The sequence below is a fragment of the Manis javanica genome, chromosome 13 (genome assembly GCF_040802235.1).
Source record: "Manis javanica isolate MJ-LG chromosome 13, MJ_LKY, whole genome shotgun sequence".
NCBI lineage: Eukaryota > Metazoa > Chordata > Mammalia > Pholidota > Manidae > Manis > Manis javanica.
This window is the reverse complement of record NC_133168.1, coordinates 94,690,416-94,717,236: the sequence shown is the minus strand read 5'-3', so window position 1 is coordinate 94,717,236 and position 26,821 is coordinate 94,690,416. Positions and strand designations below refer to the sequence as shown.

The following is a 26,821-nucleotide window of genomic DNA, read 5'->3' as shown; positions in this document are numbered from 1 at the left end:
AGCTAACGGTGGAGGATAAGGGAGATAGAAAGTAAAATGGAGAAAATGTTGCATTGATACGGATGACACCGCCTTAACGCTGAATGCTTTTTTCCGCTTAAACCACGGGAGGGGTGCCTGTTGGAAGTCAGTCAGCTTCAGAATTCATTGCCATTAGCTTGCGTGCCTTCTAAGTTGTAGTTCTAAGGAAAAAATCTGAGACGTATGGTTATTGTGCCATGTGATTCCCCTGAATAGTGGACAAGTTCTTGGGTTCTGTCAGTTGCTGACTGTATTCATCCAAAAATCCTACTTATGTCTTTTGTGATGAAATTATGGAGATACTTTACACAAAGACAAGCCCTTGATGGCTTTGGTCCTTAGGCTAGCCATAGCTGAGGTGGATTCTTGTGCAATCGGCCACTCAGAGCCCCAAGTTAGGCCTGGTTCACACTGCCCGCCCCCATTTATGTTTCAAGTAAGTATTCCGAGAGGTCTGGGAGGAGGAGTAATGAAATCTGAGAGAGAAAATGAAGTGTGACAGCATTTCAGAATCTAAGGAAGTGCACCTGCAGGTTCCTTCTCTGAGTTCTTTGTGCCCCTTAACTGTGTGAATGCACCCTGGGATTGGAAATGGGGACACCACCACCCCCTGCCCACCCCCTGGGTCACAGGCCCTGACTAAGCTTGTTTCTGGGTGGCTTGCTGGGACTTTCAGGGACTCACTTTAAAAAATGACATTGAATTTTATGAAGCAAACTTTCCCATCTGCGACCTGCCTTTTGCCCAGAGGCTGCCCTCTCCCGGTGAGGTGTCCCTGTTCCCGCGGGCTTCTATTCTGTTACTCTGTCCTGAAGCGAGTTTGCAGCCAGCTGAGCTGCCCCAGTTACATCGCCTTGCGGGCCACTGACAGGAGCGTAGTGACGTGTTAGAGCATGTTTATTGTGCAGACGAACTGGAATGGCACTAGGACCGTGTGCCTGTGTCGGCTTAAACACTGGGATTTTATGCCCCTTCCACCTTCCATCAGCTGGTAGCTGTTGGATTTTACAGTTACTCATTCGGGCTACAAATAGAGTAATAGTATTTTTTGTTTGGCCAGATGTGGTGTGTGACCTTTGACATGCTGCTTGGCTGTGCCTGGGGATTTGAATCCTTCAGTTTAGGTGGAATTCCCTGCTTTGCTTCCTCTGATAGGGGAATACACACTTTGGCTCTTTCCACTAGAGGTGGAGGAAGACAGGAAGAGTACAACTGGAACACACAGAGGGTATTCATTATTTTACTGGGTGTGATTCAGTTGGCGGGCTTTTCGCGGAAGTGTGAGCCTCCTGCAGCCGTTAGTTCCGCATACTGGGAAAGCGCTGTGATCATACTCAGTTTTCTTTGCTCTGTATCTAATTTTTAACCAGTCTACCAGGGTGGGGAGAACGAGTCCCTGCCTTTTCGTGGTGCCTTTGGTGCCGGGGTTCTTGTTCGTCAAGCCAAAGAATGAACTTTGCAGACACTCGAGGCAGGAGAGCAAGGTTAGAGGCTTTAATTTAGAATCAAAGTGAGAGGACAGAGCTCCTAGCTCACGCCAGCAGGGGACCTGAGAGTCGTGGTTGGCTCATTGTCTAGGGGATGTACGCGCAGTTGAGGATTTTCAGGAATGGGGGTAAAGGGCTACGGGTGCAGACTTGTTAAGTGGTCCCAGAATGCTCATTTTTGATGAGTAACAGAAGAAATTTGCTGCTCTGATTCTTTCTAAGGATAGCAGTGTCCCTCTGGGAGCATGTCAATTAAGACCACCTGGCCTGCGCGCAAAGTGGGCTGAGTGGTTGCCTGTTTGCCAAAGAGTGTTAAGAATCTTACTTCTTAAACGTTTTGAGATGTTTATAGCCTGGCTTTTTACTAAATGAATCATTTGCTCAGGTTGCGGATTACTTGGTTAGGATCAGAGAAGGAAACACAGCATATAGGTACAGTTACAAATAAGCTGGGCCTTTTGGCAAGCTAAGGTAAATTTTACAGTGTCATGATCTAACTGATACAGAGAAGTCCCAGGTTATGCTGAGAGACTCTTCATCTGCAGAACACTCAGACATTCCAGGCCGAGTCGCTCCTGGCCTTTTGAGCTTGAACTGATTTCACGGAAGAATGTCTATATTCCTACTCTGGTATCTTCACCCTAGAGAGTTAGTGTGACTGACTGCGTAATGCTTATCACAGAGTTTTGCTAGGGACTTCTTCTCACATTGTTACATTGTTCTGACTGTAATGATCTTGCTCTGCTTTTTCTCTGGAGGCCCTCACCCTACTCTGCCTAAACCCATGGTCCCTTGTCTCACCAACACCAAATTCAGAACGGAGCTCTTACCTCTAAGTAACTCTTGTTATTTTCCAGAGGCCCCCTGGAACATGCCAGAGGAATTTATTCTCCTCATTAGGGAAAATTTGGCTAATTTGGCTTACATTTATCTCATCTGTAATTACCTGGAAAGCACTGTCAAAGGAATAATGCTAAACAATTTATTCAGTATTTTACATGACAGATATTTCCAAATATCCTTATATCGACTGTCTTATTGTGGATCCACTTCTCCTCAGCTCTTTAACCATTGTAAATTGCAAGTCTTTTGTTATTCATAGTTTATTATTTACTCCTAAACTGGTAAAGAACTAGATGCCAGCAGCAGTGCTTATCTGGGGGCGAGGTCGTGTCTGTTACAGGTCCTCGCTGGCTCCCCACACAGCTGGTCAGACGTCATCATACAGCGGTCAGCTCCCAAAATGAGGGTGAAAACCCCCCTTCAGAAGTCTGCCTCCCTCGGCACCCAACATCACCTACAACTTCAGTTAATGAAAGAAAGGGGAGAGCTCCCAGCTATGCCCAGTGTTTTGCCCTAAGGATTTTCCAATCTTTTCACCTTTCTTCCGGTTTGCTGGTTCTGTGATCTTTCTCCTTCCTTCTCAAACCAAATTTTTTCTGAAACTTCTCTACAGTGCTGTTTCAGAACAAATATCTTACGTTATAAAAAATGGCCTGAGTTCCACGAAATATATTACCTGAGCTGGGACCGTGCCGCCTGGCAAGGGATCCCTAAAGCAGGTACTGGGCACGGAGGCCGCGGAGGCATAAGCAGCCAAGGAGACAGAAAACCGATGCCGCCTCTCTCTAACCCACATGCCTCACTACGCCCTGATTGGCCCCGGAGGATGGCTGGCTAGCCAGAGACGGGTAAGATTCCTCAAGGGAGGAACAACCTAAGACAGGCACAGTCGCAGAGGGGCCATCAGGAGAAAACTTGGGGGCCAACAGAGGTGAGGCGCAGATCCTCACCCCCCCACCCCCGCCTCTGCAGAGGCCTGAATCTTCACCATCTCCGAGCAAAGTCTCCTCCTCCCATGGATGCGTCGCTGCCCAGGCTCAGCTTGAGACAGGGACCCTGGGCTTAGACACCATAGGGTGAGGGTGGGGGCCTCTGGAAAAAGCAAGGCAGGGTAATTACAGTCAGAGCAGTGTGACTACCTGCAAGGAAAGCCCCTATCACAACTCTTGTGTTAAGCATTATGCACAGTGAGATCAGTTAATATGCCCCTGGGTGAAGGAAAGTAGTCTGTGTTTTTGTTATGCTAATCGTCTGTCATCATGTGTAAGATTCACCTTAGCATGCTAAAAGGCCCACCAGGCCTGTGGGCTGTCTTTTCTCCTTCAGATCTGATGAGGTGATTTGCAATCTGGGCAGTTTGTTAACAATGGCAAGTAAGCCCAGCCATAAACAACATAGTAGAAGGCAGAAAGAATTCCACCTTAAACATAAGATTGCATTTTAATACCCAGGAAGTTAAGAAGTAAGATTCTTTACTTAACTCTTTAGCAAACAGACAGTCCCTCAGCCCACCTTGGGGGCTGTGCAGGCAGCCTTGTTTGATAGCCTCCCAGACGAAGAAGCCAGTATTTTTGGGAGAAATCAGAGCAGGAAGTTCCTTGTATTAAGTTAATTCTAAATATTCAGGGGCCACTTAACAAGACCACACCCCTAAGCCTTTTTTCAGGTTGCTAGAAATTCTCAATTGCCTATAAAACCCCTAGACAACCCACCACTATGGGCTCTCTTGTCCCCTACTTGCGTGATCCAGGAGCTCTGTCCTCTCACCGTATCTCTAAATGAAAGCCTCTCCGTGGCTCCCCTACCTTGGGTGTTTACTAAGTTCATTCTTCGACTCTGCAAGCAAGAAGCCCGGCATCAAGTGTTTTATTTGAATACACTCCAGGGGAGGAGCAGGCCAGAGTCGTGGTAGACAGAGGCCTCCATCCCTCCCCACGGCCGTCCCTGTTGGTGCGCTTGGCCTTTCCTGTGATCAGGAGTGGTCTGGGCAGGTCACAGTAGACTTCTTTTTCTGAGCAACATGAGTCATGTGGGAAATGGAAGTGAAAGACAAATGTAGGTGGAAAACATAATGAGATTCTGGACATGAGAATGGCTAAATTACAAACCTGAATGTAAACCTGTTGAGAAAGATGTGGAGCAACTGGAGTATTCTTAAGGAGCTGGTAAAAAATAGCTTTAGCCTGCTAAAAGGCCCGGCTTATTTTCTTTAACTTTACCCAGATGCTGCTTTTCTTCCTCTAGCCATAATCAAACGATTTACATCCTTGGCAAGTGAGCGCACTCACAAACAACAATGTAAAATCAGGAAAGATTCCATCTTCAAGATAAAATTGCATATTAAAACCCAAGAAGTCAAAAAATGGGTTTCTTAACATGGCGGACAGTGACTCAGCTACCTTGGGAGCAGGACAGGCAGTCTTGATTGATATGCTCGCAAACCAAGAAGCTGCTGTTCTGGGAAAGAATCAGAGCAGTAAATTTCTTGTGTTAACTCTGCAAAATAATCTGGAAGTCTGATAAGAAATTAACTGTCTCTTCAAAAATAAGCATTTGGGGGCCATTTAGCCGGGCTGCATCCCTACCCTTTGTCTCTCAACCACCTGTAAATCCCCTAGACGACACAGAAACCCAGGGCTGTCTTGAGCCCTCCGGGCAGGTGCAAGCCAGGAGCTCTGCCTGCCTGCTTCATCTCTAAATAAAAGCCTCACACTTGCTCTCCTACCTTAAGTGTTTCCAAAGTTCATTCTTCGACTCTATGAACAAGACCCCCGGCACCAGCTTCTCTGAGGAGCCCGAAGACACGGAGTCCCCAGAGCTCCGTGCCTGCACCCAGAGCAGCACACCTGGTGCAGAGGGCCCTGCCACCTCCCCAGCACACATCGGGTGGGACAGGTGCATTGCAGACCACAGTCAAGGTGGCCAGGCAGCCGTGTGAGCCTGGTGTCCCAGCAGCAGCAGTCCAGGGCCTGGCATGCTCTGGGCACCTGCACACACCGGGGCAGGACGGACTGCTGACCTCAGTGCCACCCAGCAGGCCTAGGGCTGCTGCTTTGTTTCTGGGCCCAGAAGTTCATGTCTCTAAGGTTGAGGCTGGTGGGCCGTGCAGGAAGACAGGTCTGACCTGGGCCACCATCCTGCCAGTGGCCCATCTGCCTTCCTTCTGCCTAAACCTCCCTCCCTATGTGGCCGGGGAGCCTGAGGTAATCCCTGAGGTCACCGTGCAGCCAGATGGCTCTGTGGGTGCTGTGGGCAGGGCCAGGGAAAGGAGGGTGGCCTGGGTGTCGCAATTTTACCTCCTGTCTCCTGGTCACCTTAGGCTGTCAGGAGGGCCCACGTCCGCTTCCCCAGTCCCCAATCTGTGTCAGTTGTCTAAGCATAAGGCTTAAGACTGTCTCCAGCCTGGAGCCCCCCAAGGGGGTGTTTGTGCTGATCCTGGAACTCCCCTCCTGGGAGGGTGGACACATCCTGAGAGCCCTGGGGGTGCACATGTGTAGAATCAGAGCCCAGTGCCTCCGCTCAGCCTCCCCAACCTTTTGTCATAGACGTCAGGCCACTCAGCCAGGAGCAGGACACCAGGGGACTCACACCAGCCTGCCTTCGGGCTGGACGGCTGTGGGGCCACCATTGGGGAGGACTGGGGACCCGGAAGCTTTGGGGGGTGCTCTGAGGTGTGAAGCATGGAGAAAGTGGGCTCAGACAAAGCCCCCCAATGGGAGGCATGCAACTCTTGGAGGTGCTTTGAGAGACCAACTTCAATTTGTTTTGGAAAGGAATTTTCTGGAATGTGTGGGGCAGCTGTGTCTCATCAAATGGGACAGTGCTAGACTGGTGTCCTGCAGCCCTGGGATCTACTTGGGTTACGTGTGCATTGGTCTTCCAGATGTGAGGACACACCCTGGTGCTTACAGATTTTGGTGTCTGATCATCACCTACGGGTGTCAGGAAGAAAGGCCCAGGTTCTTTTTGAGTAGCCCTCCCCAGTGCTGCCAAGGTGGGCCAGCCTGGGGCTGAGAGCGCCCCGCTCTTCCTCAGCACCTTATGGGGGAGGACCGAGGATGGAGCGCAACCTGGCGGAGGTCAGGGACCCCCTGCGTCAGAGTTTGAGGGCCGGGGTGGGTCAGGGGGCACATGAGGTCTGCAAGAGAGCTGAGCTTTGAGAAGAAAGAGCAGTGTGGGGGCAGTCCTCTCACTGACAGCATCCCAACCGCACAGGATGACCCCAACCCCGGGGACAACGTCCAGATCACACTGCCCTCAGGGAGGGTATTTCTTTTCTTTTCTTTTTCTTAAGATATTATTGATATACACTCTTATGAAGGTTTTACATGAAAAAACAAGGTGCTTACTACATTCACCCATTATCTTGTCCCCCCAATACCCCATTGCAGTCACTACTCATCAGTGTAGCAAGATGCCACACACTCACTAGTTGCCTTTTCTGTGCTACACTGTCTTCCCCCTGATCCCCCAACCCCATGTGTGCCAATCATAATTCCCCCGAATCCCCTTCTTCCTCCCTCCCCCGCCCCTCCCCTTTGGAAACTGCTAGTCCCTTCTTGGAGTCTGTGAGTCTGTTGCTGTTTTGGTCCTTCAGTTTTGCTTCACTGTTATACTCGACAAATGAGAGAAATCATTGGGTACTTGACTTTTTCCGCCTGGCTTAATATCCTCCAGCTCCATCCATGTTGTCGCAAATTGTAGAATTTGTTTCTCTCCTATGGTTGAATAGTATTCCACTGTGTATATGTACCACCTCTTCTTTATCCATTCATCTACTGATGGACACTTAGGTTGCTTCCATTTCTTGGCTATTGTAAATAGTGCTGCGATAGACGTAGGGGTGCATCTGTCTTTTTCAAACAGGGCTGCTGCAATCTTAGGGTAAATTCCTAGAAGTGGATTGTTGAGTATTTTTGCATGTATGTTTGTCAGCGATATTGGTCTGTAATTTTCTTTTTTTGTGGTGTCTTTGCCTGGTTTTCGTATTAAGGTGATGCTAGCCTCGTAGAATGAGTTTGGAAGTATTCCTTCTTCTTCTTTTTGGAAAAGTTTAAGGAGGATGACTATTAGATCTTCACTACATGTTTGATTAAAGTCAGCAGTGCAGCCATCTGGTTCAGGTGTTGTGTTCTTAGGTAGTTTTTTGATGACCAGTTTAATTTTGTTGCCAGTAATTGGTCTGTTCAGATTTTCTGTTCTTTCTGGGTTAGCCTTGGAGGGTTGCATTTTTCTAGAAAGTTGTCCATTTCCTGTAGGTTATCCAGTGTGTTAGCATATAATTTTTCATAGTATTCTCTCATATTCTTTGTATTTCTGTGGTTTCTGAAGTGATTTTTCCTTTCTCATATCTGATTCTGTTTATGTGTGCAGCTCTCTTTTTTCTTGGTTAGTCGGGCCAGGGGTTTATCCATTTTGTTTATTTTCTCAAAGAATCGTCTCCTGCTTTCATTGATTCTTTGTATTGTTTCATTCTTCTTGGTTTTATTTATTTCTGCTCCAATCTTTAGTATGTTCCTCCTCCTGCTGACTTTGGGCCTCATTTGTTCTTCTTTTTCTAGTTGCGGTAGTTGTGAGTTTAGACTGTTCATATGGGATTGTCCTTCTCTCCTGAGGGAGGCCTGTATTGCAGTGTACTTGCCTCTTAGCACCGCCTTGTCTGTGTCCCACAGATTTTGCGTTGTTCAGCTATTGCTGTCATTTGTCTCCATATATTGCTTGATCTCTCTTTTTATTTGGTCATTGATCCGTTGTTTATTTAGGAGCATGTTGTTAAGCCTCCATGCTGTGGAAGGCTTTTTCATTTTATTTGCGTAATTTATTTCTGGTTTCATACCCTCGTGGTGTGAGAAGCTGCATCATTTTTGGTGGCTCGTCCGGGATAACTTCAGAGGTGAGTATAGGCATCCGAGCCTGCCTTTTCCTTCTGTTCTGTCCTTATAGGAGGAAGCCGTCTATGGCGCACAACATCGGGCGCTCGTCAGCCACTTAAATGGGACTAGCCCGGCTGCCGATCTCAAAGTCTCGAGCGCCAGGTTCCCCTGCGTCTCCCTCAGTGGATCCCCCGTCTCCCTTGGGAGCCGGGAAAGTAACCTGAGTGGAGGCCAGGATTCCCCTTCAGAGGCATCTCCCTGGATGCGAGGGACTGAGGAAGGCCGTGGGCACCTCCGAGAGTCTCGGCTGAGGCTGCGCTTCAGCGGCTTCTCAAAGGCCCGCGTGTCTGGAATCAGCCCCCGACAGCCCGACTGGGTATCCACGAGGAGTGTCTCTCTTTCTGTCTGCCTGACTTCCAGCCTGCTTCTCCGGGCCGCCCCAGCCTCTGGGTGAGGCAAGGGTGCTCTTTACTTCCTTTACTCGCTCGATGTGTGCCTCCAACGTCATCAGTGCCACGGACCCCGATGCTCAGCACCGCAAGGTAGGAGATTACGCTTCACTCTTATTCCTGATGAAATGCTGTACCTTTTATCTCATATAAATGTGTCCTGTTCGTTGAAGAATGCTGTTGGTATTTTGATGGGGATTGCATTGAATCTGTAGATTGCTTTAGGCAGGATGGGCATTTTCATAATATTACTTCCTCCTAGCCAGGAGCACGGGATGAGTTTGCATTTGTTAGTGTCCTCTTTCATTTCTGTTAAGAGTGTCTAGTAGTTCTCAGCGTATGGTAGGTCTTTCAGTTACTTGGTTAGGTTTATTCCTAGGTATTTTTATTCTTGTTGATGCAATTGTGAATGGAATTGTTTTCCTGATTTCTCTGCTACTTCATCGTTAGTGTCTAGGAAAGCAACAGGTTTCTGTTTATTAATTGTGTATCCTGCAACTCTGCTGAATTCAGATATCAGTTCTAGTAGTTTTGGAGTGGAGTCTTTAGGGTTTTTTTATGTACAATATCATGTCATCTGCAAATAGTGACGGTTTGTCTTGTTCTTTATCAATCTGGGTGCCTCATATTTCTTTGTTTTGTCTGACTGCCGTGGCTAGGACGTCCAGTACTGTGTTGAATCACAGTGGGGAGAGTGGGCATCCCTGTCTTGTTCCCAATCTCAGAGGAAAAGCTTTCAGCTGCTTGCTGTTAAGTATGGTGTTGGCTGTGTGCTTGTCATATATGGCCTTTATTATTATGTTGAGGTACTTGCCCTGTATACCCATTTTGTTGAGAGTTTTTATTATGAATGGATGTTGAATTTTGTCAAATGTTTTTTCAGCATCTGTGGACGTGATCGTGTGGTTTTTGTCCTCCTTTTTTTTCATGTGCTGGATGATGTTGATCGATTATCGAATGTTTTACCATCCTTGCATCACTGAGATGAATCCCACTTGGTCATGGTATATGATCCTCTTGATGTATTTTTGAATTTGGTGTGCTAATAGTTTGTTGAGTTTTTTTGGTTTTTTTTTTGCTGAGAACCACTTTTATTTTTGTCTTTTGAAGATACCAAGTGTATTTCCCACTATACCTGCTGCACACACATTAATATATGTGCATATGTGCATAAAGATAGATTTTTCCTGTAGAGAACACAGAAAATACAAAAAATTCCCATTGCAAATCTGAACTGTTATCATCTGTTGCATATAAAATGTGTGTTTGTTCCCCTGCTTTTTTTTTCACAAGGCTCCCCTGATCTCAAGGAAGTGGCCAGTTGGAGTTTGTCTCCTCTTCTCTGTGGTCCACTGATTTCAGCCTGTACGTACTGATTCTAGACTCTCCATGTGGTGCACAAACAGCTCAGGTTAAATTAACTTGAGGACAGTGTTTTAAAATGCAGAATTACTCACAGTTTTTTATGCCTGTTATTAAGCATTGTTTCCAGAAGATCAATCTTTTAATTACAGTGAGCTTCCCTACTGGTGGCTCTCAGTAACAAGAAGTGTATTGTGTGAGCTGACTGGAAAAATAAATAGAAGGGAAAACATTGTTTATAGCACATTGCCTTTGTAAAAGTAACATCTCCAGGGTATTGAATAGAGTCTGGTCTTCACCAGCCTATCTAAGCTCCCAGCTCACTCCAGGGGGCGGATACGAGACTCCGTGGTAGGGTCATTGTCTAGGGGATATATGCACAGTTGAGGATCTTCAAGAATGGGAGTAAATGGGCTAGGGGTGCAGACTTGTTGAGTGTTCTCAGAATGCTCATTTTTGCTGAGTAACAGAAGAAATTTGCTGCTGTGATTCTTTCTCAGGATAGCATTGTCCCTCTCGGAGCATGTCAATTAAGACCACCTGCCCTGACCTCAAGGTGGGCTGGGTTGTTCCCTGTTTGCTAAAGTGTGTTAAGAATCTTACTTCTTAACTTTTTGAGATGTTTATAGCGCTTGTTTACTAAATGAATCATTTGCTCAGGTTGTGGATTACTTGGTTAGGATCAGAGAAATAAACACAGTATACAGGTTCAGTTACAAATAAGCTGGGCCTTTTTGCAAGCTAAGGTAAATTTTACAGTGTCATGATCTAACTGATACAGAGAAGTCCCAGGTTATGCTGAGAGACTCTTCATCTGCAGAACACGCAGACGTTCCAGGCCGAGTCGCTCCTGGCCTTTTGAGCTTGAACTGATTTCACGGTAGTGTCTATATTCCTACTCTGGTATCTTCACCCTAGAGAGTTAGTGTGACTGACTGCGTAATGCTTATGACAGAGTTTCGCTAGGGACTTCTTCGCACATTGTTACGTTGTTCTGACTGTAATGATCTTGCTCTGCTTTTTCTCCGGAGGCCCTCACCCTACTCTGCCTAAACCCACGGTCCCTTGTCTCACCAACACCAAATTCAGAAAGGTGCTCTTACCTCTAAGTAACTCTTGTTATTTTCCAGAGGCCCCCTGGAACATGCCAGAGGAATTTTTTCTCCTCATTAGGGAAAATTTGGCTAATTTGGCTTACATTTATCTCAGCTGTAATTACCTGGAAAGCACTGTCAAAGGAATAATGCTAAACTTTATTCAGTGTTTGACATTACAGCTTTTCCAAATATCCTTATATCCACTGTCTTATTGTAAGTTTTCCTCAGCTCTTTAACCATTGTAAATTGCAAGTCTTTTGTCATTTATGGTTTCTTATTCTTAAACTGGTAAAAAACTAGATGCCAGCAGTGGTGCTTATCTGGGAGCGAGGGCGTGTCTGTTACAGGTCCTCGCTGGCTCCCCGCACAGCTGGTCAAACGTCATCATACAGCGGTCAGCTCCCAAAATGAGGGTGAAAACCACCCCGCAGAAGTCTGCGTCCCTCGGCACCCAACATCACCTACAACTTCAGTAAAAGAGAGAAGGGGGAGAGTTCCCAGCTATGCCCAGCGTTTTGTGCTGAGGTTTTTCCAATCTTTTCATCTTTCTTCCTGTTTGCTGGTTCTGTTATCTTTCTCCTTCCTTCTCAAACCAAATTTTTTCTGAAACTTCACTACTGTGTTGTTTTGGAAGAAATATCTTACGTTATAAAAAATGGCCTCAACATTACCTGAGCCATTACCTGAGCTGGGACCGTGCCGGCTGGCAAGGGATCCCTAAAGCAGGTACTGGGCACGGAGGCATAAACAGCCAAGGAGGCAGAAAACCGACGCCGCCTCTCTCTCACCCACATGCCTCACTTCGCCCTGATTGGCCCGGGAGGATGGCTGGCTAGCCAGAGACGGGTAAGATTCCTCAAGGGAGGAACAACCTAAGACAGGCACAGTCGCAGAGGGGCCATCAGGAGAGAACTTGGGGGCCAACAGAGGTGAGGCGCAGATCCTCACCGCCCCCCGCCTCTGCAGAGGCCTGAATCTTCACCATCTCCGAGCAAAGTCTCCTCCTCCCATGGCTGCGTCGCTGCCCAGGCTCAGCTTGAGACAGGGACCCTGGGCTTAGACACAATAGGGTGAGGGTGGGGGCCTCTGGAAAGAGCAAGGCAGGGTAATTACAGTCAGAGCAGTGTGACTACGTGCAAGGAAAGCCCCTATCAGAACTCTGTGTTAAGCATTATGCACAGTGAGATCAGTAATATTCCCCAGGTGAAGGAAAGTAGTCTGTGTTTTTATTGTGCTAATTGTTTGTAATCGTGTGTAAGATTTACTTTAGCATGCTAAAAGGCCCAGGTTGTTTTTCTAACTTTAAACCTATATGCTGTTTTTCCTCCTTCATCCCGTAATCAAGTAATTTGCGAACTGGACAGTTCACTTAGCAAGCTAGCCCAGCCATAAACAACAGCATAGTAAAGACAAGAAAGATTCTATCTTAAAGCTAAGATTGCATTTTAAAACCCAGGAAGTTAAGAAGTAAGATTTTTAATGTCCTGCCAGTGGGTTTCAACCCTGGGCAAAGTTCACTATGGATTCAATGTGACCAAAGAAATGACAGTAAAATGTTCTTGGGGTGAAGGGGTTATACCCAACTTTCAATCACTAACATCCCATCCATTCAGAGCGAGTCTGCATGCAGCAAGTCCTCTGGGACTCTGCCTACACAGCCATCCCACACAGACATCCTCTGGGGCTCTGACCTCAGTGCTGCCACCACTCCAGCCTCTGCTCTGCTCTCCTGCAGCCTCGCAGCTGTGTCACCGTGTCACCCAGAGCACTGGGTGGAAGCTCTTTCTATAGAGTCAATAGCAACATATTGCCCAAACACGTGTAGTGAGCTAGCTGACAAGGCCCAGGTGAGAATCCTGGCCACAGGAACTTCCATTTTATCCACACTTAACATACTCTTTAGCGAACATACAATAACTCAGCCCACCTTAGAGGTAAGGAAGGCAGTCTTAATTGATATGCTCCCACATGCATCCCACATGCATCCCACATGCTTCCGAGCAGTGCATTTCTTGTGTTAAGCTAATTTTGCAGAATTACCCAGAGGACTGATAAGAAACTTCATGTCTCATCAAAGAAAAACATCTTGAGACCACTTAACAAGTCCACACCCCTAGCCCTTTGTCACATTCCTGAAAAATCCATAAAAGGGGGAACCGGCAACCTTTCAGTGTGCCTCTCTCTCTGAGGTAGCCCACACTACTGTGTTCCTGCCCTTCAATTCTTGGTTGCGGCAGGGACAAGAACCGAGGAGAAGACACAACGCCCTCCTAACAGGAGTCCCAGGCCAGGGGAGGGATGGGGAAAGGAGACGGCTGGGAGGGCAGGGGGAGAGGGGTGCCCCAAGCATGGGAACACAGAGCTTGGAGAGTGCAGAAGGGAAGCCTGGAGGAAGAACAAGGAGAGAATGGCAGCAGCTGGGGAGGGAAGCCACGGAGCCTCAGTGGTAGTGACACAGGGACTGTGGGTGCAGACCGAGTAGGGGGGGCCTCCGGAATAAAACCCCTACTGAAACTCCATATGAAACAATTAAGCAAAGTCAGTCACATTAATTCTCTAAAGTGATATAAGCATTCTTCTGTGAGATTGATGAAAACTAAAAGCCCAGGTGTAACTTGGCCTGAAATGTTTGAATATCCCCCAGATAGGAAAATACCTCAGCATAGCCCTTGTCTTCATTGTGTCAGTTAAATGACACTATTGTAAAATTTACTTTAGCCTGCTAAAAGGCCCAGCTTATTTTCTTTAACTTTACCCAGATGCTGCTTTTCTTCCTCTAGCCCTAATCGAACAATTTGCATCCTAGGCAAGTAATAATGGCAAGTGAGCCCAGTCACAAACAACATAGTAAAAACAGAAAAGATTCCATCTTCAAGATAAGATTGCATTTTAAAACCCAAGAAGTCAAAAAATGGGTATCTTAACATAGCGGACAATGACTCAGCTACCTTGGGAGCAGGACCAGGCAGTCTTGATTGATATGCTCGCAAACCAAGAAGCTGCTGTTCTGGGAAAGAATCAGAGCAGTAAATTTCTTGTGTTAACTCTGCAAAATAATCTGGAAGACTGATAAGAAATTAACTGTCTCTTCAAAAATAAGCATTTGGGGGCCATTTAGCCGGTCTGCATCCCTACCCTTTGTCTCTCAACCACCTGTAAATCCCCTACACGACGCAGAAACCCAGGGCTGTCTTGAGCCCTCCGGGCAGGTGCAAGCCAGGAGCTCTGCCTGCCTGCTTCATCTCTAAATAAAAGCCTCGCACTTGCTCTCCTACCTTTAGTGTTTCCTAAGTTCGTTATTCGACTCCGTGAACAAGAAATCCAGCATTAGCTTCTCTGAGGAGCCCGAAGACGGGGAGTCCCCAGAGCCCCGTGCCTGGGCACAGAGTCGCGCACCTGGTGCATTGCAGCCCACAGTCAGGGTGGCCACACAGCCATGTGAGCCTGGTGTTCCAGCAGCAGCAGTCCAGGGCGTGGCATGCTCTGGGCACCTGCACACACCGGGGCAGGACGGACTGCTGGCTGCAGTGACCACCCAGCAGTCCCAGGCCTACTGCTTTGTTTCTGGGCCCAGAAGTTCATCTCTCTAGGGTTGAAGCTGGTGGGCCGTGCAGGAAGACAGGTCTGACCTGGGCCACCGCCCTGCCAGAGGCCCATCTGCCCTCCTTCTGCCCAAACCTCCCTCCCTATGTGGCTGGGGAGCCTGAGGTCATCCCTGGGACCACCGTGCAGGCAGATGGCTCTGAGGGTGCTGTGGGCAGGGCCAGGAGGAGGAGGGTGGCCTGGGTGTCCCAATTTTACCTCCTGTCTCCTGGTCACCTGAGGCTGTCAGTAGGGCCCACTTCCGCTTCCCCAGTCCCCAGTCTGGGTCTCCACCTGCAGCATAAGACCTGGAGACTGTCTCCAGTCTGGAGCCCCCCAAGGGGGTGTTTGTGCTGATCCTGCAGCTCCCCTGCAGGCCAGGCCTCCCATCCTGGGAGGGAGAACACATCCTGAGAGCCCTGGGGGAGCGTTATGGGGGGAATCAGAGCCCAGTGCCTCCGCTCAGCCTCCCCAGCCTTTTGTCACAGACGTCAGGCCGCTCAGCCAGGAGCCAGGAGCGGGATACCAGGGGCCTCACACCAGCCTGGCCTGGGGATGGATGGCTGAGGGGCACCATGGAGGAGGACTGGGGACCTGGGAGCTTTGGTGGGTGCTCTGAGGTGTGAAGCATGGAGAAATTGGGCTCAGAGAAAGGCCCCCAATGAAAGGAGTGCACATCTTGGAGGTGCTTTGAGACCAAGTTCAACATTTTTTGGAAAGGAATTTCTTGGAATGTGTGGGGCAGCTGTGTGTCATTAAATGGGACAGTGCTAGACTGGCGCCCTGCAGCCCTGGGACCTGACCTACTTGGGTTACGACATCTGCAGTGGTGTTCAAGACGTGAAGAGACACCCCGGGGCATCTACTGAGTAGATTTTGGTGTCTGATCATAACCTATAGGGGTCAGGAAGGAAGGTCCAGTTTCTGTTTGAACAGCCCTCCCCAGTCCTGCCAAGGTGTGCCGCCCTGGGGCTTGGAGCGCCCCGCTCTTCCTGAGCACCTTACAGGGGGAGGACAGAGGACGGAGGAAAACCTGCGTAGGTCAGGGACCCCTTCGTCATAGAGTTTGAGGGCTGGGGGTGGGGTGGGCTGGGGCACACGATGTCTGCAGGAGGGGCAGAGCTTTGAGAAGAAAGAGCAGTGTGGTGGCAATCCGTTCAGCATTTATTACATTCGGCACACGGATGACCCCAACCCCCAGTCCCCATAAACCTCAGACACAACACCCAGAGCACACTGCGCCTGGGGAGGCTATTTCTCAGGGATGAGGGGAGCGAGTTGCACAGGGGCTCCGCTGGGAGCATGTCCCGGGACCCTGCGACGGCCGGTCACCCCTGCAGCCTCGGATGCCTCCGCTGGGCACCCAGGGGGCGGTGGTCCCATGCAGCACTGCATCATCTCTGTGTCCATCCTGGGAAAGGCTGGCCATGGTGAGGACGGGCCCCAGCTCTTCCTGGACCGTTGTGGCTATGACTCGGTGACTGATGGCACCCAGGCAGCAGTTGGTGTCACGGCGGGAGGCCACCTACTCGAAGGGGAAATCCCTCCACACGGTGGGGTGGCTCGCCTTTGTCCAGCGGGCCACGAGCAGAGGGTAGGACACAGCACGAAGGCGGCCAGGTTGGCAGTGGCTACGTACAGGCCCTTGAGGATGCAGCGGCATCCTGGGGAGATGCCGAAGTCGGCCGATGGAGGAGGTGCCAGAGCACCTGCCCCAGCAGAGGCTCAGGATGAGCAGTGGGAGGAGGAGGAGCAGCAGGCAGGCTGGGGTCCTGGGGCGCCAGGTGCCGCCTGCCCGAAGGGGAAGAAGGTCTCCTCCACATGCAGCCAGGACACCAGCAGGGCCGAGGGCCCGATGACAGCAGCTACAGGGCCACGCGGGTGAGCAGAAGAGGCAGGTTATCCCGGGTTCCCCCCATTATCCTGCTTCCACCCCGTCCCCACTGCCCCACTGCTCTGCGCCCTGTGCGGAGGGTCCTGTCAATCACCAGCACCCAGGGAGTCCCTGTCACAGGAAGGCTCCTGAGCGTCACCTACTTACAGAGGAGAAGGCTGGGTCCCAGAGGGGGAGGGGACCACCCTTCAGTCTGACAGGACCGGTCAGCCGTGGAGCTGGGACCCCAGCCCCATCAGTCTTTAGGACGCTCCCACACCCAACATGGCCCAAAGCATCCCTGAGGCTGAGGAGCAGCCCACCCCCTGCCGATCGCCCCAGCCCAGAAGCTCACCTGGCCCTGGCCGGCCTGTAAGTTTACATCTTGTGGGACCTGAAGAACTGCAACAGTCCCTTTCTGCCGGCCCCCTGGCCTTGGGGCTCCAGCTGGCAGGACAGGCTGTAGCTGCAGGACAGAGGGACACCTGTGAGCCTCTGGAGCCACATGTCAGGGGGCCCTTCTCCCAGAGCCTGCCGGCAGCTGCAGCCCACGCCTGACTCCGGCCGGCCTCACCTCTGCTCCTCGTCCAGGGGCTCCATGGCCTGGGCAAAGGACATGAAGTGCTCGTCCCTCTCCAGGTCATACACCCCGGCCATGTGCTTGTGCACCATGATCTCGTCCTGGAGGGTAGCGACCTGGGGCAGAGGAAGGACAGGATGCAGACTGGGGGGGTGAGGAGTGGGGCACGGGATGGTGCTGGATCTTTGCTCACACGGGAACCCACTCTCAGGAAAGGTGGGGGACGGAGGGGTGGCCCGGTGCTGATAGGTCCGCGCTCCTCATTGGGGACTCTCTCCTCTCTGAACCTCACCATCCTGCCTCCCCCCCCCCTCGGGCCCCTCTGGGCTCACTCACGTCCTCATTATGCTCCAGGAGTTTCTCTTTAGGCAGGTCAGCCAGAAACAATCCAAGGTAGGGGACCATGCCCTGTGCCACCCGGGTGAGGAGGTGATGAGTCCCCACCTGCCCCAGGGGCACCCACAGAGCCTCCCCTGAACCCCACACCGCAGCCCCCCAGCTCCCTTGGACCACCCTGTGCTGCCTCCCCACCTCCTTTCGCCCAGCTCTCCCCTCCTGGTCCCTCCCAGGGCTGGCTTTTGGCCAATCCCAGGCCCTGTGGGCCCTGCACCTGTCCTCCAACTTCCCCCTGTACCCAGCTGCTCTCGCCCTCCTTCTGGTCACCCCAGTGCCGGCAGCTCAGGACTGGTGGCACCAGGAGCCGGTGCAGGGTCGCCCCCACCGCCCATGACCCGCGGCACGCCTCTGTCACCTTCCTCTTCCTCTCCTCGGGTCCCATGCGGTCCCGCTGCCTTGCCCTCAATATGGACTCCAGCTCCTGCAAGGCCCAGGACACTCAGGTGCTCCTGCTCCCCTCCCACGTGCCTCCCACAGCCAGACCGTGGTGGATGGATGCCCTGCCCGAGCCCCCTGGCACCTATGCTGTCCCCACCTCCGCAGGCTCTCAGCATAGAGCGACCCCAGCTCCAACACACACAAACTCATGGGGGTCTTTGGGCCATGGCCGCCACCCTGAGAGGGTCAGGGGAGGTCCCTCTGCCTCCCAGGGTGCCCTGAGCACTCACTGTCACCCGGCTGTCAGCACGGCTCCCCTCACATGACCAGGTGGGGGGTGGGGCACACACTGAAGCGCGTCTTGGGCTCCCTGGACCCTGCTCACCAGGGAGGCCCACGCCCCAGGGTGACGGCAACCCTCCATGTGCACATGAGGAGCACGAGGTCACAGAGGGGCAGTGACAAGCTCAGGGATCCCAGGGGAGAAGCCGACCTTGCTCAGTCACAGGCCCCACCCCTGCTGCCGACCCCAGGCCAGCTCCAGCCCTGACGGGGGCCTGTCCTCTGGGTCCTCACTGGATGCCAGGCCCCCAGTCAAGTGGAGCCAGGGAGGGAGACAGACAAGACCCTTGGGGCCTGGGAGACCCTACTTTCACCATCAGCTTCCCCCTCTCACCCCGCACACCTGGAGTCCTCCCCAAAGTTGTGCCACAGCAAGGCAGAGGACTTGCCCCGAGGACCCCTCCCTTCCAGACCTCCAGCCCCCATTTACCTTGAGGAGACGCTTCCTGGTAACCCACTTGACCTTCCTTGTCAGGTTTTTATACATCCTGGTGCTCCTCCTAAGGGGAGGGGAGAGGAGTAGGGAGATACATGGCCAGCAGGTGGAGAGCCTTGGGGCCGACCCCTTTTCCTGGAGATCCTAGAAGGTCCACTAGCCTGCAGGAGGCTTTCCACCACGGCCCTGAGCCCTGGGGAATCTGTGGCCTGTGGAGGGGCTCCATGTTTCCACCCAGGGCCTCCATTCCCAGTTCTCCCGGGGGTGAATCTGCTTTGGGCAAGGTCGCTGTCCTTGGGGCAGAGACCTCCTGCTGCAGAGCACAAGCTCCAGATCTCCAATGGGCTTCACCCCACACCTGACATTGGAGGAAACTGATTCCTGCAGAGGTACCCATGGCCTAACCCACAGGGGTCCCCAAGAGCCCGCCATCCCTGCCCCTAGGCTCTGCCACCTCCCAGGAAGTCCCAGCCCACTGAGCGACACTGCAAGATGTGGGGGTGTCCCTGTCCACTCACGTGCCCCGGTCCCAGGGACAGGACTACCCACCAGGAAACATATCCCCAGGTCCTTTCCAGGCGACCTAAGGCACGACTCTGCAGGGCCAAGAGAATGGCACGAAGGGCCGCGAAATTCCTGAGCACGTGGCACTCCTGGGAGGGAAGACAGAGCTGAGAGCGTGGCCTGCTTCTCTGCTTCTGTCCCCCCATGAACTCCTGACCTTAAGGAGACAGACACTCAGGGAGCCCAGCCCACCTGGTACCTGCTGTGCAGCCCTCCTGAGTGGAGGACTGTAGCTCAACCCAAGGAAGGGGCCAGGGATGGCTGTCCCACCCCCGGGGCCTGCAAGTCCATGTCCGCATGCCCCTGGCAGGAGGGGCCCAGGGACGGTGCAGGGCAGACCGTAGGAACCCATCCTGAGAGCTGGCCAAGGAGGGGAGCAGGTACCAGCATGCCAAGATGGACCCAGGGGGCCGTCCCATGACTCACCTTGGCCACCCGGATCCAGAACTCCACCACTCGGGCCCTGTCCTGGGCTGTCATGCTTGGGGTCCTGAGGCAGGTAGTGGTGACCAGCTCTACCAAGGTGTCAAATTCCCTCAGGACCCTATGCATGGTGGGGGCCAGGCGCTCAATGTCTCCCGTCTGTGACTGCTTCCGTAGGTAGGCCTTGCATTCAAAATAGTTTATCCTGCTGTACAGCGTCTGTGGATCAGAAGGGAGGGAGGGTCATCCAGCTGTGCCCCTGGTGCCCCTGGTGCCCCTGTTCCCAGGCAGGGTCACCTGTCAGACCTGGAGCCCAGGCAGCTGGGGACGTGCTGTGAGCCTCGTGGCCGTGCAGGCCTTGGACACCGTCCAAGGAGGCGCCGAGGACTGGATGCACAGGACCCCATAGTGGTGGGGAGCGGAGGGGCTCTGCTCGCAGGCACCCTCACTCACCTCCTCCCTGCCGCACAAGGCAGCTCACACTTGCCCATCCTAGGGCATCTGCCTCCCATTCTGCCACCCCGTGGATCCCGCTGCCCACTCAGGTGCAGTTTCACCCTAAACAACTCCACCCAGGGCCTTTGTTGGTGTCTGTCTCCCATGCAGTCAGATCCATGGCAGCGGGCTCTGAAGTGCAGAGGCCATGGAAGCCTGCCAGGCCAATGGCCCGAGGACCTAAGGCCCTGGCAGCACCTCCCTGAGCACCCCTCCCCTGCCTTGCCCCTCCCAGCCCACCAGGCCCTGCCCCCTTTCCCTCCGCTCCAAATCATTGGTCTGCAAGGACCCCTAAGTGCCAGCCCTACTGTCCCCCTGTAGACAGTGAGGGCTTGGGGGTGAGGAGAGTCTCTCGCGGCACATGGTGAGTCCAGGGGGAAGTTGGAACGTGGGCCGAGATCACAGGAGTCCACGTCAGGGGCGGCAGGTCAGGGGCAGCCGGTCAGGGGCAGCCCGTGACACAGGGCAGGCCCACCCCCGAACCCGAGACCCCGCTCCGCTCACCGCAAAGGCCAGGGTCAGCTGCTCGGCCACCAGGCAGAAGGGAAACACCAGGATGTTCCGCTCCTCCTTTCTCGTCACATCCCGGGTGCTCGCAGGACAGGGGTGGGCAGGCTCCAGGCCCGGGTCTGGCTCTACTAGGCCCGGTGCCATTGCTGCAGGTGCCATGGGCCCCAAGCCCGACGGCTCATGGGGCTCCAGCTCCGGGACAAGCTCCATGGCTGAGGCCACTGCTGGGACATCCTCCAGCTCTGCAGAGGCTGAGGCAGGTGACACATCCCGTCGCTCCAGCACAGGGGTCTCAGGGAGCTCCTGGACGGGCTCTAGGCACGAAGCCGGCCCTCCCCGTGTCTCTGGAGCCAGCTGCCTCTGCCGTGGGTCTGGAGCAGGACACAGAGAAAGGGTCACCCCGGGGCTGATTCCCCGCACCTTACAATGACAGAAGGGCCCTCACTGCCTTGAAGGGAACCCCAGTCCGGGAAGCCCACCCTAGACGGTCCCCTGGCCACAGCCCCTCACCTTCCAGCTCTGCCACCGTGGGCCCCAGGTGCTCCTCCTGGACCAAGTGGTGGAGGACTTGGCCCTCCAGGGTGGATGAAGGCTGGCTGGCATTGATGGTGCAGGGCACATGCTCGGGCTCCCAGGCAGGGCGCCTATCCCGTCCCATCCTGGGGCTGGGGGAACGCCGGGGGGTTGTCAGAGTGAGAAGCTTGGTCTTTCCAGCCACACTGCCCTCCGGGTCCACCCTTGTGTGGGCCTGGCCGCTGTGCACTCCCCTGCCTGTCCAGGCACCTGCCCCTCCCCCTCCTGACCCTGCGTGTCTGTCCTGGGACCCCATCCACTCCCATCCTCCCAAATAGGAAGTCCCCAGTCGTTAGCCTGCCAGTGGGAATCTGAAGATGAGTGACCTGCTGGGCTCTGCTGTGTGCTCATGGGGCTCCAGCTCGGGGGCTGGCTCTGAGGCTGAGGCCACTGCTGGGACATCCTCCAGCTCTGCAGGGGCTGAGGTAGGTGACACCTGCCATCGCTCCAGCACAGGGGTCTCAGGGAGCTCCGGGACGGGCTCTAGGCACGAAGCCGGCCCTCCCCGTGTCTCTGGAGCCAGCTGCCTCTGCCGTGGGTCTGGAGCAGGACATAGAGAAAGGGTCACCCCAGGGCTGATTCCCTGTGCCTTACAATGACAGAAGAGCCCTCACTGCCTTGAAGGGAACTCCAGTCCGGGAAGCCCACCCTAGACGGTCCCCTGGCCACAGCCGCTCACCTTCCAGCTCTGCCACCGTGGGTCCCAGGTGCTCCTCCTGGACCAAGTGGTGGAGGACTTGGCCCTCCAGGGTGGATGAAGGCTGGCTGGCATTGATGGTGCAGGGCACATGTTCGGGCTCCCAGGCCGGGCGCCTATCCCGTCCCATCCTGGGCCTGGGGGAAGGCCGGGGCGTGGCAGAGTGAGAAGCCTGGTCTTTCCAGCCACACTGCCCTCCGGGTCCACCCCTTTGTGGGCCTGGCCGCTGTGCACTCCCCTGCCTGTCCAGGCACCTGCCCCTCCCCCTCCTGACCCTGCGTGTCTGTCCTGGGACCCCATCCTCTCCCATCCTCCCGAATAGGAAGTCCCCAGTCATTAGCCTGCCAATGGGAATCTGAAGATGAGTGACCTGCTGGGCTCTACTGTGTGCTCATGGGGCTCCAGCTCAGAGGCTGGCTCTGAGGCTGAGGCCACTGCTGGGACATCCTCCAGCTCTGCAGGGGCTGAGGCAGGTGACACTTCCCGTCGCTCCAGCACAGGGGTCTCAGGGAGCTCCTGGACTGGGGCCAGCTGCCTCTGCCGTGGGTCTGGAGCAGGACACAGAGAAAGGGTCACCCCGGGCCTGATTCCCCTTGACTTACAATGAGAGAAGAGCCCTCACTGCCTTGAAGGGAACCCCAGTCTGGGAAGCCCACCCTAGACGGTCCCCTGGCCGCAGCCCCTCACCTTCCAGCTCTGCCACCGTGGGTCCCAGGTGCTCCTCCTGGACCAAGTGGTGGAGGACTTGGCCCTCCAGGGTGGATGAAGGCTGGCTGTCATGGTGGACCCTGGGCGCACTCTCGGGCTCCCAGGCAACGACGCGCCTAGCCCGTCCCATCCTGGGGCTGCGGGAAGGCCGGTGGGTGGCAGAGTGAGAAGCCTGGTCTTTCCAGCCACACTGCCCTCCGGGTCCACCCTTGTGTGGGCCTGGCCCCTGTGCACTCCCCTGCCTGTCCAGGCACCTGCCCCTCCCCCTTCCTGACCCTGCGTGTCTGTCCTGGGACCCCATCCTCTCCCATCCTCGCGAATAGGAAGTCCCTAGTCATCAGTCCGCCCATGGGAATCTGAAGATGGGTGACCGCTGGGCTCTGCTGGGCTCCTCCTGCCCCAAGCCCCAAACTCCTCCTCCCCCCATTCTGTGAGACGGGCAGCGCCCCCACTGGACCCAGTGAATGCTCACATTTGCAGTTCCTCTGGCCACTTGTAAGGCCCCTTGTAACTCAAGGAGGCCCTGAGGACATTACCAGTGACTCTCCCCGGCCGTAACCTGCGCATGACGCCTGAAGTGACTACCCGACTCGGCCCAGGACGGGGTTCCAGTATTGTGTCTGCTTCCTTCACTCAATTATGCAAAGTGTCCCCAAAGGGTGTGCACAAATACCTATTGTTGTTGAAGGAAGTCCTTCCCGAACCTTCCCAGGTACCCCTCTGCTGCCCCCAGAGGTCCCTCATGTGGCCACAGTGAGGACAAGGACCGGGCCCAGCCACAGGGAATCGCGAGCCTCCGTTCCAAAGGCTGCTTTCCATGTGCTTTTCCAAATGAGCCAGGCTCCAGGCCACTGATGGGTGAGGCCTAAGGCTTTTCATCGGGTACAGAGAAGTAAGCCCCGAAGTGGCCCAGCTTGGCCGGCAGTCCTTTACAGTGCCGGGCGCCAGGGGAGCCCCTCTAAGGCTCCTCCCGTGTTACCCATGGGCACCCTAACAGGCTGATCGCCAGCCACCCTGCCCATCAGAGGAGCACGCTGCGGCTCAGACACATGTGGGGACACGCAAGACACACCGCGGGCTGTGGGCAGAGGCCCGACTGTGCCGAGGATGGGGTGGGTGCTCACCGGGGGAGCCGCTGGTCCGTGGTCGGCTGGTCAGCGTCCTCGGGAGTGCTCCGGCTGGTGTTTGGAGCTCGTTCCTCCCATGCTGTGCGCCTTGTCTGCCTCCTCCTCACGCCCGTCTGGGGAACCCTGCTCATGTTGAGCTCACTCCGATAGAGAGTTAGCTCACCATCTCGCTGAGAGGGGCAGCAGGGATATAGTCAGTGGGAAATCCAGGAACCACCAGGACGAGGGAGGTTTGTGGCTCACCTGCGGTCCCCCAGCCCCCTGGGGTGCGAGCAAGGAGAGGCACGGGGTGCCCCCGGGAACAAGGTTCCAGGCCCTCTGGAGTGGTCCTGTTGGCCACTCTCGAGGGAGGGCCCTGGGAGGGCCTTGGCCGGTTGCCAGGTGTGGAACGGGGTCCTGGGGTGTACACAGCCTGCCCCAGGTCCGGGGAGATGGAGTAGGTGAATCCATCCACCAGCTCCTCCACGCTCCCCAGGGTGGAGCTCTGCAAAGCCGGCACCTGGTAGCTGGGGAGGAGGCACCCGGGGATGCCTGGACCTCCCCGCAGGGGGCAATGTGGGCCCCAAACTTGACGGAGATCAGGCGCACAGGGCCATCTGCGTAGACATCCAGTCCCTCAGGGAAGAAGAGGACACCCCTGGGCTCAGGACTAACATGTGGGTGGAAGTACCTGGTCCCAACACTCACCTCCATGTCCTGAATGATGAGACCAGAGCTGTGACACTGACTGCCCCACCAGGGGGCCACCACCTCACAACAAGCTCCCACCCTAGAACATCCCCCCTCCTCCCCAGCCTGCAGTCCCACCCATGCCCCACGCCCACCACAGACACATTAGGGGCGAGGGGGAAGGGCAGCCAGGGATGGGTCACACAGTGGCCTGGCCCTGGAGTGGCCCGCTCTGGGCTGCCCTGTGTTACCTCGGACTCCCCCAGGAGACACGGACAGAGGCGGTGGAGGAGGTCACTGAGCCAACGCCCACAGCGAGCAGGAGGACTCTCCCTCTCGGCTTCCCTGACTCCCATGCCTTCAGAAGGCTCCTCACAACAAGACCGCATGTTGCTCTGTCGAGCGCCTCCGGTCAAGTGAGCAGGACTGGGGTCTGCGACCAGGAGCTGGGTTCCGTCCGGGTCACAATTCAGGTTCTAATGGGCGTGTCATCAGGGTCATCACTTCTTCAAGGGCACCTCCCTGCATTCAGACACACCCACATGCCCGTCTGGGCTGCTGACTGCCCACCCTCCTGGCCCTTGCCATGCCTGAGTACACACATCTCCACCAGAGTCTTCCCCACGCTCTCTGGCAATGTCACCGGGGTCCCAGCTTTGAGGAGACAAGAGCTGAGCTCAGGCCTCTTTTTCTCACCAGTTCCCTGTCCTGCTGAGGCCACGGCACCTCCCAGGACCTACCCAACATCCCAACCTGCACAGGGAGGGTCATGCCAGACATTCCTCCCTAGGGACATCCCCAGGGATACATGGATGACACCTCCAGCTCCTGGGGGCTGGTGTCACCTGTGTCTGATGCACAGACTCAGAGATGAAAGAATGTCAAGCAGGCTTGGCATGGAGCGTGGACCACCATGCAAGTGAGGCCGGGGTCTGGGCCTTGTGATCTTGGGCAAGTCCGTCTCACGCTAGGCCGTTTTCAGGTGTGCACCTGGAAGGGGCGGCAATGAGAGGGGATCCAGGTGTTGTCATCTACTGCCTTCCACCTTCCAAAGGTCCAGGCTGCTCTCAAACTAGGTGCTTTTCAGACCAATCACTAAATGGGTCAGAGTAGCCCACTGGAAATGAGGTCTATGCTGCCTCTGAAATCCGAGGTGGTCCAACAGGCTGCTGTGCATTTTGTGTATGTGGGCGGGAAGAGGGGCCAGATACAGCACCTTATTCATCACCTTACAAGGGAGAGCTTAGCATGCCCACATGATAGACTTGTAGAAACTTCTCTAAGACAAAAGAAAGGCCCCTGTATTTTTGTTGGATTTATTTCCCACCTTCTGACACATGACTGTTTTATCAATATGCTTGATAGGTCAGTGCAGGTGGATCACACTTGTGGCCTGGCCCTGGAGTGGCCCGCTCTGGGCTGCCCTGTGTTACCTCGGGGGTCCTCGGGTGACACGGGAGTTGTACTTCCTGATCACTGCGTCCAATCAGCATAGTACTATCAATGTGATGGGCCAGTCTGATGTCTTCTGGAAGGAAAAGGAGACGAAGGTTCCTTCTGACTAAATGACAGCCTAAGTCAGGAGGTCTGATATACCTCTGAGATAGTTTTCTCTCCTTGCCGGCTGAAAGCTAACTGCCCTGCTGGTCTTTACTCACAGGAGGAGAACAAAGAGCATTTTCCTGACCAATACTTACACACTGGCAGCTTGGGGATCAAGTGATGAAGCCCCATGTGCAGCAGTAACGGCAACCTGAGCCACTGTGATTACGTTGACAATCATGCACTGGCATCTCCAAGATTCATCTGTTTTCGGAGTAGGCCAAGTGAGTGACTTCCACAAGGGTATGTGGAAATCACCACCCCGACATCTTGCAAATCCTTGGTGGTGACACCGGTTTCTGTACTCTCTCCTGGAAGGCGTTACTGCTTTCAATGTGTACTTTAGAGGGAATCCTAGAGGCTTGTGCTGGAGCTACCGCACAGCACGAATTCCTTGCCGGCACAGTCCCCTGTGGCTAGCGAGGAGGAAGGCAGGAGCTCTGCCTTCCTCCAGGACAGCTCGGCCTTGCGCCCTGACACCGAGGGAGCGGCACTGCGGGCACTTGGTCGGGGGGGCCGCTCCTGGTACCAGAACCCAGTCCTTGTCCCTGAGGTCAAAGCACAAAACACAGTGACAAGGTTTTGAGGAAAGGAAAGAATAGTTTATTGATTTCATAGCAAATGAGGGAGTGGCAGGCTCCTGCCTTAGAGAACCACCGTCCTCCTGACACACAAGCGGTCAGGGCTTTTCGAGGGGAAATCGTGGGAGAGGGGCTGGGGTGCAGACCCATGAA

At 54.1% G+C, this 26,821-nt stretch overlaps 1 protein-coding gene across 1 annotated transcript; it reads right to left on the bottom strand.

The window, feature by feature from the left end:
- Positions 1-16,116: 16,116 nt before the first annotated feature.
- Positions 16,117-22,975, bottom strand: LOC140845430 (uncharacterized). The gene is made up of 14 exons (XM_073219509.1): positions 22,669-22,975; positions 22,352-22,529; positions 21,964-22,118; positions 21,611-21,824; positions 21,222-21,376; positions 20,706-21,082; positions 19,710-19,925; positions 19,269-19,372; positions 18,714-18,783; positions 17,919-17,984; positions 17,504-17,575; positions 17,162-17,283; positions 16,943-17,053; positions 16,117-16,579 (listed from the first exon to the last, which is right to left on the bottom strand). The coding sequence occupies exons 1-13, from the start codon at positions 22,817-22,819 to the stop codon at positions 16,966-16,968; spliced, it is 1,968 nt and encodes a 655-aa protein (XP_073075610.1). The 5' UTR covers positions 22,820-22,975; the 3' UTR covers positions 16,117-16,579; positions 16,943-16,965.
- Between the last annotated feature and the right edge of the window lie 3,846 nt (positions 22,976-26,821).

What these genes read in the sequence shown, in the direction of transcription:
- LOC140845430 (XM_073219509.1), bottom strand. Translation starts at nt 22,819, where the DNA reads ATGGGACGGGCTAGGCGCGTCGTTGCCTGGGAGCCCGAGAGTGCGCCC. An exon ending in CCAGGAAGCGTCTCCTCAAG is followed by an intron (nt 17,985 to 18,713) that starts GTAAATGGGGGC and finishes TGGGCCTTGCAG; the next exon opens with GAGCTGGAGTCCATATTGAG. An exon ending in CCGAGGAGAGGAAGAGGAAG is followed by an intron (nt 17,576 to 17,918) that starts GTGACAGAGGCG and finishes CGGGTGGCACAG; the next exon opens with GGCATGGTCCCCTACCTTGG.